At 44.6% G+C, this 13,010-nt stretch overlaps 1 protein-coding gene across 6 annotated transcripts in view; it reads left to right on the forward strand.

Annotated features, from left to right (window-relative positions):
- Positions 1–13,010, forward strand: part of SMG7 (SMG7 nonsense mediated mRNA decay factor) — a 48,641-nt gene that overhangs the window by 21,565 nt on the left and 14,066 nt on the right. For all 6 annotated transcript variants that reach the window (XM_083157214.1, XM_083157216.1, XM_083157217.1 and 3 more), the window contains exons 4-13: positions 469–601; positions 2,613–2,784; positions 3,041–3,112; positions 5,023–5,173; positions 5,294–5,429; positions 8,185–8,347; positions 9,201–9,357; positions 10,303–10,373; positions 11,411–11,471; positions 12,154–12,273. In XM_083157214.1, the coding sequence (XP_083013340.1) occupies positions 469–601; positions 2,613–2,784; positions 3,041–3,112; positions 5,023–5,173; positions 5,294–5,429; positions 8,185–8,347; positions 9,201–9,357; positions 10,303–10,373; positions 11,411–11,471; positions 12,154–12,273 (1,236 nt within the window). The remainder of the gene's footprint in view (positions 1–468; positions 602–2,612; positions 2,785–3,040; positions 3,113–5,022; positions 5,174–5,293; positions 5,430–8,184; positions 8,348–9,200; positions 9,358–10,302; positions 10,374–11,410; positions 11,472–12,153; positions 12,274–13,010) is intronic.

Genomic DNA, 13,010 nt, shown 5'->3' on the forward strand with positions numbered 1-13,010 from the left:
TAAAGCCTCTCATTGGCTTATGGGCCCTACACACGGAGCAATATAAAGGCAGTTTCGCTAATTCGCTTATAAAATGCCGGAATATCGCTGGTGGTGTAGACGACACAGCAATTCAAATGTGCAGCCCTGCGGGTCTATAGTCCGATGACAAATAACCTGCATGCAGTTCTCAATGGAGAACACCTTGACACCTCGCTCAGCGAAGCACTGTGTGCTGGGCAACCTGAGCGTTCTGGGAGCATCACTCAGTAACGCTCTCCCTACACACATCGGTACGTGCGTAGGGCACATTACACTAAATAAGAATAATGAGCCATAGGACATCCACTTTATATTTTGTAATCACATTTTAGCTCAAAATTGACTGGTGTGTATGGGCCTTTAATCTTCCATATCTTTGTCATAGTGATGGGGATGGTCTTCCTTGTACTGTTTTTGTAAAACCTGAATCCATGTGTTCCCCTATAGTTGGAATCACGCCTTCAAGAACCAGATCACAACACTGCAGGGGCAGGCCAAAAACCGGGCGAACCCAAATCGCAGTGAGGTGCAGGCTAACTTATCGCTATTTCTAGAGGCAGCTAGTGGATTCTATACACAGGTGAGGTGTAATCTCTCTACTGCTTGCACATAACATGTAAGACCATTTATCCTAAAATGCAACTGTGTGTATGTATGTAGTCATGTGGTGTACAATCATCTAGTCCTCATAGTCCTACAGCTCCAATATATTCTCCTGACAAACTAACATTTAACGCTACACAACACAAGCCAATATTGAAGTGATGTGTATGTGAAAATAAGTACTGTACAGATGTAGCCCCTGCCATCCTTGGCAGGGGCTTGCCAGACCCTCCCCGCTGGTGAGCGCCGGCGGACAGGGGCTACACTGAACTGGGAGGCGCGTGCGTCTCACACGCACGCGTGTCCCAGTCTTTCGGCGGGGACGCTGCGTGCCCCTGCCCGTCTCCACTTCAGGGAGACGGGCAGGGTTAGGGGGCGGCGAGGGGTACCTGCGGCGGGGGAGGTGGCGGGGACCGGAGGCAAGCTCCGTCGTTGCCAGGGGGCACGCGCGAGCTTAGTTTATCTTTGCAGAATCGCTACCCCCAGTCAAGGTAAAAAAATACAAATAATGATTTGTTTTTTTTTAATCAGGAAGTGCTGCCACCTACAGGTGGTAAAGCAGAACTTTGAATACATGTGTAAAATCTCCATCTCACCCGCTTCTTAATTCACAGCTGCTGTAGTAGTTCAACCCATCTACTGATCTAAATATCTAGCACAATATTGGGAGCTGTGACACTGGAAGCAGAAATGCGGATTTCTTATGTTCTTACAGTTTAAAGCTTTTCTCTTCCTTTATATCCACATTAATGATTACAATGGTTTAAAGATATGAGGCAAGTCTTCATATAATCACAAACTCAAACTTTTTTTTATTTTTATTTTTTTAAATCCACATAACCAAGTGCTTCTAATGTTATTGTGGTGGTAGAGTACAAACAAGTTGGTTTTGTTAAGATAAAAAAAGCCGTGCTCAACAGACCTTCAAACGCCTAAGAAATCAGTGATGTAGTTTTTAAACATACTGGGATAAGTTGTTCTAGCCAGGACTCCCCCTGCTGCGATACTACCTGCTATACTTTGGATCTGGAGAATAGTACTGCTGTACCTCCTATAGCGCTCTGTTTTCTGGAATGCACAATTAGCCGGCCGCTGATGATTACCAGTTCTCGGAGCTGCTGCCGACCACAAATGTGCGCTTTTACCGGCTGTAAACTGCGCTCGCCCGTTCAGCGCCCACAGCTTTTCTGGCTCTGATTCCGGCACCAACATTGTGAGCAATGTCAGGATCCCGGCTCCAGTCCTCTGACTGGTGTTGGGATTCCAACAACTGTATTCCGACTGTTGGCATCCCAAATGTTGGTATGCTAACTGTCTCCCTTTTATGTGCTAGGCTAAGAGCCTAAAATATCTGTGCATATAAGAGTGCATTGATCAAGCCCTGCTGTAAGGGGGAGGTGGAAAAAACTCACTGTATAAGACTGAATGTATATAGCAAAAGACTGAAGACACACTAGGTTCTAAAAGCTTCTGAATTAAGTACTTATTTACATACACAATCTTCATGTTAATGTATGTGTGTTGAAAAAAAGAACCTGTAATAATGTATGTTTCACGAGAGATTCCAAATCTAGTAAAATGTTATGTCCTGATCTGTGAAATAAAAACAAAGAGATTCCCTGTGCTAGACATATACTGCGATGTATCGCAGCAGTATATGGCCATCCAATCCCTCCCTGAGCAGCCCGTGACCTTTCCCAGCGGCAGGATTGCATGCGATACATCGCATGCGGTCGGTTCACATGTGATGCATCGCATGCGACCCCTGTTTCCCACCGCCAGAAGGGAGGCTCGAGTCAGAGGTCCGACTGGGGCCGCGCATAGGTCCCAATCGGACATCACACACTTCCGTTTTGGGCCCATTTCTCGGCTCAGGGGAACAGGTGAAATCCACCCAAATAGTTGTAGTGTATGGGGGCCTTTAAACACTGCATGTTCTGTTTGTTTGGGTTTGATATTTATTTTAAAAGGCCCTTTTTCTCCACCAGCTTCTGCAGGAGTTGTGCACTGTGTTTAATGTGGATTTGCCATGCCGTGTGAGGTCCTCCCAGCTGGGGATTATCAGCAATAAGCAGACGCACTGTGGGACAGTGGTGAAACCGCAATCCAGTTCCTGTGCCTATATTTGCCAGCACTGCCTGGTTCACCTTGGGGACATTGGTGAGATAATATGTACTAATGCAGTGTTTTGTTTTTTTAAGTGGCACTTTAAATTGTGCAAAATGTCAAGTTTTAATACAGCATTAAGTTGGACACCGTTTTATATTGATGTGTTTAGAATAAATGTTTACATGGTTTCTCTCTTCCTTCCCCCTCTCCCTGCCTCCTCACTTTTTATTTGCTACTTTATATTATGGAGAGAACATTTACAGAGTTCAGGAAGTAATCAAACTACTTTAATTACATCTCCTTGCAGCTCGCTATAGGAATCAAACAAGCCAGGCTGAATCCTATTACAGACATGCTGCTCAACTTGTCCCTTCCAATGGTAAGTGTATTTAGGATTTTTTTTATTTTGTTTCTTTCTAATCTCTATTTTTTTTTCTTATAACTTTTTTTTTTTACTTTTAAAGCCATGATGTCAAACCTTTGGCCCTCCAGCTGTAGATGAACTACACATCCCAGCATGCCCTGTAACAGTTTTAGCATTGCCAAATAACAAAATTGTAGCAGGGCATGCTGGGATGTGTAGTTCAGCTACAGTTGGCCAAAGCCTCCCCCCTACCTGTTTTAAAATATAGTAGAAACTGATGTTAAGCTCGATACGTGTGGATTATTAGATAAACCGTGTATAGATAGTCAATAAGGTCTACTCCAAATGGTTGTCAGGATCATAAAGTCAGTTTTTGGTTGTCAATGTCGACAACTGTTGACATTGACCCCAATTGGTGTAAGGCATACCCTTGCATGGATTGCTATGCTTGGTAGGCTATTGCATTCTCTCTCTATGCTGAAATAGATGGTTAAGCAAGAACAAGCTTGCTAAAAAAAAAGTTTGACCTTTCGGGGTAAAAGTATTAACTGTCTAGCTGTACATCAGGCATGTCCAAACTATGGCCCTCCAGCGGTTGTGAAACTAAAACTCTCATCATGCCTTGCCACAGTTTTGCTATTAGGGGATGCTGAAAATATGGCAAGGCATGCTGGGATGTGTAGTTTCCCAACAGCAGGAGGGCTACGTTATGGACATGCCTGCTGTAGATCTATTAACCGGGCCCAGGTACACACTAAGCAATATTTGCAAACTATATGCACAATAACTATATCGATAGTGATGATATCGTGCATATAGTCTAGGGCGTACCGCTAATATGATTAGCATCAGTGGTGCTCTGAAGCGTATAGTGTGTATCCAGCAAGGTCATTCAATTATTCTATTTGTAGCAATAGAATGAGTATCTATGGTTAGTACTGTCTTCAGAGCACTAGTGAGGCCCAGATAGAGGAGCGGAGGGAAGTCTGCAGTGTTCAACTGCTGTGATTCTGAGTTATGCGTGTGAGTATACATCCACTGGACACCATTCACAATAGGGGTCTATGTACGAAGCCTTGCAGGAATATACTTTATCTCTGTTCACTTTATCAGCCATTCTGCTAACTACCATTGGGGCATTTAATAGCTGTTTGGCTCCTTGGTCCACGTGATCTTTCTAAGGCCTAGTACATAGACCCATTAACCGCTTCCGTTGGCATGTGTGCAACTCCAGGATGTATGTATGTTCAACATGATGAAACCTAGAGCCCCCACTCTATTGGAATGGATGTTCTACAGTACTTCAATAGACAAGTTACATCTGCCCCACCTGCAGTACACATGGTTTGGTCCATTTGAGATGGAATTTGCCTTTGCGAGTGAACCAGAATAAGCGCATGTGTAACACTTTTTTGACCATGCAGAGTTTTGGGCTTATATATATATTTACTCCTCGTGCATCTGGCGCGCCATTGTAAATTAACAACTATTCCGGAGCCCCTCTTAAAGATGAATGTATGGAGCAATGGTAGAGGGCACGCCATAAAAGCATACAGACACAATTGGCGTGTTTTCAATGTTTCAGGTTATGAACCCTTTTATCAAGACACCATATGTAGTACAAACATATCTTTAACTAATGGGTACTCGTGCTCGCACCTCATCACGCTGCTGCTGTTGCCAGTGCAGGTTGATGGCGTTGTCCGGAACGGCGGCGTGATGAGAGGGCGGGGGTGCACGGCGGATCACTATTTAAAGGTATGTTTGTATCATATGATGTCTTGGTAAAAGTGTTCATACCATGGAACGTTGAAATATGCACCACTTGTGTCTGTATGGTCTTTTTTTTTTTTTTGTTTATCGCATTTTTAATTGAGTGATTTGTGATTTTGTTATAATTGCTTTTTGTTTGCTTTCTCCTAAAGGTCAGCCATATAATCAGCTGGCTATTCTCGCCTCTTCTAAGGGGGATCATCTGACCACTATTTTTTACTACTGTCGCAGCATTGCTGTTAAATTCCCTTTCCCAGCAGCCTCCACCAACCTACAGAAGGCTCTATCCAAAGCTTTGGAGAGGTAAAGGATTTTTTTGTGTGCTTTTTCTTCTGTTCTATACCTTATTCATCCTGCTTGCTATATATATGCTTTATTCATCCTGCTGCGCTCCTTTTTTTTTTTTAATGTATTTATTTTTAGTCGTGAAGAGGTGAAAAAACGATGGGGGGTCCCGGATTTTATCAAGGCCTTCATTAAGTTCCATGGACACTTGTATTTAACAAAGAGCCTGGACAGACTGAGCCATTTGAGAGAACAACTGGAGGAGCAGTTCAAGGTGAGCGGCAATTGCAAAACCTGCACATCATTATAAGGACCAGCCAGGTTTCCAGGGCAACACACATCTGAGAATGTTCCCTGTGTCGCTGCTGCAGAAGGCATCAGTGCATGTAGGAGAATGGTCACATTCTCTCTCTCTCTCGTTCTCGTTTTAGTACACTGCATAGACTTTTAGCTTTAGTTTATTTACACTTTTTGGTACTCTTTACCTAGCACGGCGCCCACGATTTTGATCGTGGGCATCGCAGGTAAAAAAATCGCGGGCATCGCGGCCATTGAATGCACAAAAAATCGGGTGTGACGCGATGCCCGCGATTTCCCATAGGGATCAATGTTAAATTTCTCAATTGACCCGATTTTACTGTTCAATGCCTCAATTGACCCGATTTTTCCATAGGAAACAATGTTAAATGGCCCACAGAGGGCAAATAGCCACCCTGAAGTGTGAAATGGCCCCCACAATTGTTAACGCCACCCCACGATCAACGTCAACCCGAAGCGTGGGGAGCGCAGCGGTACGCGTCCTACGACCTTTTCATACCCCCACTATCCACGTCGGCGTGGAGTTGAGAATAGAATAGTGTGGCGAGCGCAGCCGGATACCTTCACAGGTAAACGCGTCCCTTCGCGGGCTTCACAGGTATCCGCGTCCCCTCGCGGGGCTCGCCACGCTTCGGGCTCGGTGGCTCGCTGCGCTCGCCACACTATTCTATTCTAAACTCCACGCCGACGTGGATAGTGGGGGTATGAAAAGGTCGTAGGACGCGTACCACTGCCCCTCGCGGGCTCGCCACGCTTCGGGTTCACGTTGATTGTGGGGTGGCGTTAACAATTGTGGGGGCCATTTCACACTTTAGGGTGCCTATTTGGCCTCTGTGGGCCATTTAACATTGTTTCCTATGGAAAAATCGGGTCAATTGAGGCATTGAACAGAAAAATCGGGTCAATTAAGAAATTTAACATTGGTCCCTATGGGAAATCGCGTCGGTCGCGTCGCACCCGATTTTTTTTTTTTAGTGCATTCAATGCCCACGATGGGCGCCGTGCTAGGTAAAGAGTACCCAATTTTTTTTTTTTTTAATAGCATTTTTTATTGATTGCTTTGATTCTTGTATTTTGTGAGGTTCCCATCCATCCTTCCGTCCCTACTATCATCGTTTCAGTCCACTATCCCTGCCTGTGTGATCTTCTCTGCTCGTTCTGCTCTCCTTACTGGAATCTGAGGATCCTGGTTGCATGAGACGCTGCTGGAATATTTGCAGTGCTCTCTCCTAGTGGTGACACCTAGAACACCTCTTTATTCCAATATATTTAAATGGAAAAGAAAAGGTTACCTTAAGGGGGTGATTCTGGCTGGCTCGGTAAGCTGCGAGGATCGTAGCTTACCGAGCACCAGAGACTCCGCCCATACAAGAGCTCACCGCCGACTAAACATTCTGTGACATCAGCCACCCGACCCCAGCAGCGGCCAGCCCATCCTGTGTACCCATGGGAATGCTGGGTGTTCCCATGGGCGACCGCCGCCACGATATATGCAACTGGCTCAGCGATTATGGAAGTCGCCAAAGCCATTCGCAACGGAGCCCTGCATATGTGCATAATAGACAAAGCGCATGCGCCCAGCCACAAACATCGGAACCGAATTCACCCCGTTTCGAGGCAATCAGAAATGAGGGCCTAAATGTGCTCTAATTATTTTGGGTACTTATGTAATATCTGGGTGCCCGATTTTTTTCATTGCATCGCATGCAATATAGTGGCATACAATTCATGCGATTTTTTCATTGTAAAGACCCGATTTTTCATTGTATAGTCACCCATGGGTGATTTCATCCCCTCACTATCCAACTACGCATGGAGTTGATTTGATATAGTGGGGCGAGCGCAGAATACATGTAAAGTAATCTGCGTCCCCTCGCTGCGCTCGCCACACTATATAAAATCAACTCCATGCGTAGTTGGATAGTGGGGGTATGAAATCACCCATGGGTGACTATACAATGAAAAATCGGGTCTTTACAATGAAAAATCGCATGCCTTAAGTAGTGGCATGCAATGAAAAAATCAGGAGTCCAGATAATACATAAGTACCTTATTTTATTGGTATCCAGATGACGGTCTAGGCAAACGCCAAAAGGCCGACATCCACAGTGTTGACAAGGACAAAAGGTTGACCCATAAACAGGTCAACACGTGTTTTTGTGTATTTTTATTTTTTTTCTTAACTGCTTCATTCTTCACTGTCCATGTGGACTCCGATTCTGAAGTGTGATGTGTGTAGCGGAATGGCAACGAAGTGGTACACTAATTCCACATGCTCAGGTGTCAACTGCATTTTCCGACCTAAGTGCCGGATAACTAATGCCTTTGGGCTAGCCACAGAAAAATGAACCAGTTGTGCGTTTACAGCACTGGCAATTGAATAGGTCTGGCCACTCTTCCCCAGAGTTTAACCAACTAGTTCAATTGAATTGCCCTCCTATATAAGGAATCCGGTCATGTTGAAGATTGTGAAGGTGCTAGGAATGTTTGGTACATATGGGTAGATGCATGAAGCCTGGTAAAGTAGAAGGTGATTACCCACCAGCCAATCTGTTCCTAACTGGAATTTTCCAACCATAGGAGTTTGGCTGGTGCGCAATCATCTTCCACTTGATCACTTTACCAGAATAAATACATCTGCCCCATAGTTCATTAGGAGACAACCTAGTGTATTTGATGGCTTTATTAATAATCTCCCTTTTATCTTTCAGAATATGCTCTTTCAAAAAGCGTTTAATTCCCAGCAGTTGGTTCACATCACAGTGATAAACCTATTCCAGCTGCACCATCTACGGAGTTATGGCACGGAGGCGGAGCAGCAGAGCTTCAGCTCAGAAGAGGACCTGTGCTGGTCTCAGCTGTTAGCGCTTTTCAGTGAGTGGTGGTGGTGTTGCTGATGATGGTGGAATTTGTAAATGAGAAACGGGAATTCCTAATGTTTTCATAAAGCTTAATCTTCTTGGTGTGAGGTCTCTAGTTGCTATCCTTTTCAACGCAGCCATAGCACAGATGGTGTATTGGTTACCATAACTGCCACACAGCACTGAGGATATGGGTTTAATTCCCACCATAGTCCTAACTGTGTGGGGTGCCTGTATTCTCCCCGTGCTGCGTGGGTTTCCTCCAGGTACTCCAGTTGTGTGAGAAACACAATCCAAAAATACATATACTAGTAGGTTAATTGGATCCCAGCAAAATAAACCCTAGTGTAAATGTGTGTGCAAGCATTAGTAAATCCAAAAATATACTGGTAGACTAATTGGCTCCCACAAAAATAAACCCTAGGATGAATGTGTGTACATGTGGTAGGGAATATAGATTGTTAGCTCCACTGTAGAATATGTGTGCGCTATGCAACCAGATGGTAATAGATCAAATCTGTTTTGGCTAATAAAAACCCTAAATTTGCCACAAATGTTAGTTGGCAAATGATCCGTCACTGGCATAGTAGCGAGATAAGATAATATAAGCAGATCTCTCTTTAACTTTCGTGTATTTGTATGTACCGTGTATGCATGATATGATTAAGTGTGTGTGTGTAGATAGATAACTTGGAATCTTATACTGCACGGTCTGAGCATCGGGAGCAAGGTGGATCATTCATCATCGAGTGTCGGCATTATTGGAACTTAGATAGAGATATGTAGAAATAGCAGAACCAAGCAAAGTAGCGTATCAGGTTATCGTACCATTCATAATATGAGTCTTTGTGATTATTCTGGCACAGTGTCGTTCCTGGGCGTCCTGTGCAGAAGCCGCTTAAAGACCCTTCACTGTGACGAAACAATCTGTGCCGATCCCCTTCCTGCTATTAAGGTGTCTCTGGATTGGATGAAGCTGCGTCCCAGTGTGTTCCAGGAGACCGATGTGGAGGAAAGGAAATAGTGAGTGTGCACTCGCCAATTTGGGAATCATTTGACTGGTTGGAGATGAAGTAAAAACTGGAATTAAACTCCAACCGGGAGAACTTTAGCAGTTTAATCTACCTACTTAGAAACCATTGTGTTCATGCAAAAAGGGGTATGTGTAGGTACTCGCACACTTCATCTGTTTATCCAGTTGTTTCCGCCACGGTAAAGTTTTGGCAACATGAAGTGCTTGGACCCACCCATGGGTTGATACAATATTGCACAAGTCCAATCTTGGACTGATATTGTGCTTCCAGATAGCGCGGCAGTGGGAACTCGCACAAGTCTTCCCTACCCCATAGAGAGCACTTTTTTTGAGTGTATAAGGCTACAAATCTGTTGCTCGTCGGGCTACGGTTTCCATCATATAAACCCCACCTCATGCGCACTGTTTGCCCACAGTTTTAAATCCCACCTTATTTCAGTTTCGGGTAACGCTGATCCAGGCCCTCATTGTCCTATCTAAGGGCCTTATTTTGGTTCATTCTTTCTGACAAAATCCTTCTTAGATGGGCAAAACCATGTGCACTGCAGGTGGGGCAGGTGTTACTTGTGCAGAGAGAATTAGATTTGGGTGGGGTTTTACTTCAAAGTGAGATCTATAGTGCAGTGTAAAAATAAAGCAGTCAGTATTTTCCCTGCACAGAAACAAAATTACTCACCCAAATCTAATTCTCTCTGCACATGTTACATCTGCCCCCCCTGCAGTGCACATGGTTTTGTCCATCTAAGAAGGATTTTGTCAGAAAGAATGAACCAAAATAAGGCCCTAAGTGAAGCTCTTACACAACCACACATGAATAGATGATCTGCCTTAACATCGCTCACAGATCTTCCTTGTTTGCTGCTGTTTCTTTATAAATAACGTTGGCCTTTGCTGGCCTCCTGTGACTTGACGTTCTATGTTTTGTCATCCTGCAGTGTGTGGCCGTGGCTGATTTCTCTGCTAAACAGCTTCCATGTGCTAGAGGAAGATCTGGCTGCTGCCAACTGTAAGTATTACTTTTGTGCAGACCGGACTTAGGGGGTGATTCTGATTGACGCTCTGTAACCCCCCCCCCCATATCGCTTCTTGCTCTCTCAACCATGAGAGGGGATGTGTAAGGAAGACACAACCATGAGAGGGGATGTGTAAGGAAGACACAACCACTCGAGGGGATGTGTAAGGAAGACACAACCACTCGCATGCTGCAGGAGAAATCATTTGAATGGTTTCTCCTGCCGTCACAAATATAAGACTGTCTCAACTGATTTATATTTGCGGCTGCCAGGACGAATACTGGGTAGGTGGCTGACGTCAGCCGCCTGCCCCTGGTAGGCATCAACCTGCCCGTATACCAATGGGAGCACCCAGCGGTTTCATGGGCATTCCCATGTCTCCACACCGTCCCTATCCCTCCCTCCCCTCAGAAATACGCATGCACAAACCCCGACCATCTGGGCAACAGCCGAATTGAAATCACTGCGTGTGATCCAGAATCGGCTCCTTAATTCATTGTGATAGTGATGCAGCTGTCGCTGTTTAATTAAAGTACTTCACTCTAACAATAGGTCACTATGGGCCAGATGCGCTAAGCTTCAAAAATTATAAAAAGGAAAGTGATAAACAGCCAGCCAATCAGCGCCTACCTGCCATGTCACAGACTGTGCTTGAAAAATGTCATGCCTTAGCTGATTGGTTGGTTATCACTCTCCATTTTATCACTTTTGAAGCTTAGTGCATCTGGCCCTGTGTTAGAAGTTTAAGAATACGTTTCGCGTATGTGATATTCCGCATTTTTGTACATTGACAGTGTGTCCAGATGTATTATATTGTACTTACCTGTCAGCAAGAGGTACACATGGCAGTATGCAGATCTCGCACTTGTGTACTTTAACTCGCTCATATAATCTAATGATAAAATGATTAGCAGCTTGTTCTAATTCGAATGTGCTGTTGCAAAAACAGATTCAATTGAATAGAAGAAGCACATTCTAACACAAGTAATGCATGGTATGCATGTATATAAATGTCTACTTGTTTCCCCAGTGTTGCCACTTCCAGAGGAGTTTGAGCTGCAGGGATTCCTAGCTCTCCGACCAGCTTTCAGGTGAGTGCTAGCCTATGTGCTCAGTGGTGAGCCCTCTGCTCCAATCTTTTCTTACGATCTCTAGCTCTTCAGATTCTTCATCACTTTGATATTGGGTATATTGTTGTCAGAAAGCAGTGACCAGTTTTATGGGCTCTGTGTAAGGCTGGTGACTTGGGTGGCTAATCCAGTTTCCTTAGCATGGGAGTAAATGCTGACCTTGAATCACCATGATGTATGCAGCCATCCATCCCCTGAAAGGTCTTGCTCAGTTCAGTAGCTCTTAAGTAATTGGAATGGGCGATTAATGCATAGATCAATTATTTTCATGTTATGTTACACCCATTCAGATTGTTCCCTTCCCTAGAAACTGGCAAAAAGAATTCTACATTTCAATGGGCAATGCCATAGGACACCGAATGAAACTGTCTGTATGGGTGTTTTTTTTTTTTGTTCGTTTGTTTTGGGCACCATTACACCTATAGGGGAAGAACACACCAGCTGGTCAGCATAAAATGCTACAAGGCAACAGTGATTACCCGTAGGATTGAAACGAGCCCATGCCGAATTGCTGTATTAGCATGCAGCTGTAAGCCCCCACTATTATCAAAGTGCGCAATTCCTTTAGGGTGGATGTCTGTTGATCTTGTTCCAACTAAACCATGGAAAATACCAATTTCTGTCTTCATTTGGTCTACTTTAGAAACCTAGATTTCTCTAGAGGTCATCAAGCCATTATTGGAGACCGTGAGACACAGCACCGTCATCTGCGACCAATTCGTCTGGTGTCACTAGGAAAATGGATCTCTGAGAACCAGCCCCGGTAGGTTCTGCAGTGTTTAATTAACCATGGTAACCTGATGACAATTTTTCCATAAATTGAAACGTTGCTGCTGATTGGCCTGATTGTATTTCTTTGGAATAGCCATGAGTGCCCCGCCGTCATGTTCATATATGTTTGTGTGTTTGTTTTTTATTATTTTCAGCTAGGCAAAAAATTTCATTACCTTCCGCTAACTTGAATCAGCCCCATTGTTAATTCAAATCACTGTGCCTGTGTTCCTTGCTTTACTTATTTATTGTTTGAAATATAGGGCCTGATTCAGACTGATCACTGGGCCCAGTGTTCATGTAAACTCCGCCCAGACAAAGTGTTTCCCTGCCCTGTGCACGACTGCGAATGCGTTCGCTGCAGTGTGAACGGGGAAATCTATTCGGAAACACTCGCCACCTAATGGATTTCCCCCTGTGTGCCATCCGCCTTACTCGGTGCTGTTATATCAGTGAGGAGATCGGGGCCGCTGCTGATGTCAGTAGCCATGTCGGGGTGCCGCCTACAAACACCGTCCGGCTATCGATCCTCTTGCGAACAGCTAGCAGTGGCTAGCCTTTGCTGGCTTTGTTTCCAGGGGGACCTTGCTCATGCGTACAGCATACCGTGCGCATGTGTAGTCTATCGAAGCGAGTCAGGGCTGGGAATTCGTAGCCCTGCAAATAGGTCTGAATTGAGCCCATAGTGTTATTATTGATCTATGATGTCAGGGTTTCCCAAATGAAGTT

The sequence above is a fragment of the Crinia signifera genome, chromosome 8 (assembly GCF_055691185.1).
Source record: "Crinia signifera chromosome 8, ASM5569118v1, whole genome shotgun sequence".
NCBI classification, from domain to species: domain Eukaryota; kingdom Metazoa; phylum Chordata; class Amphibia; order Anura; family Myobatrachidae; genus Crinia; species Crinia signifera.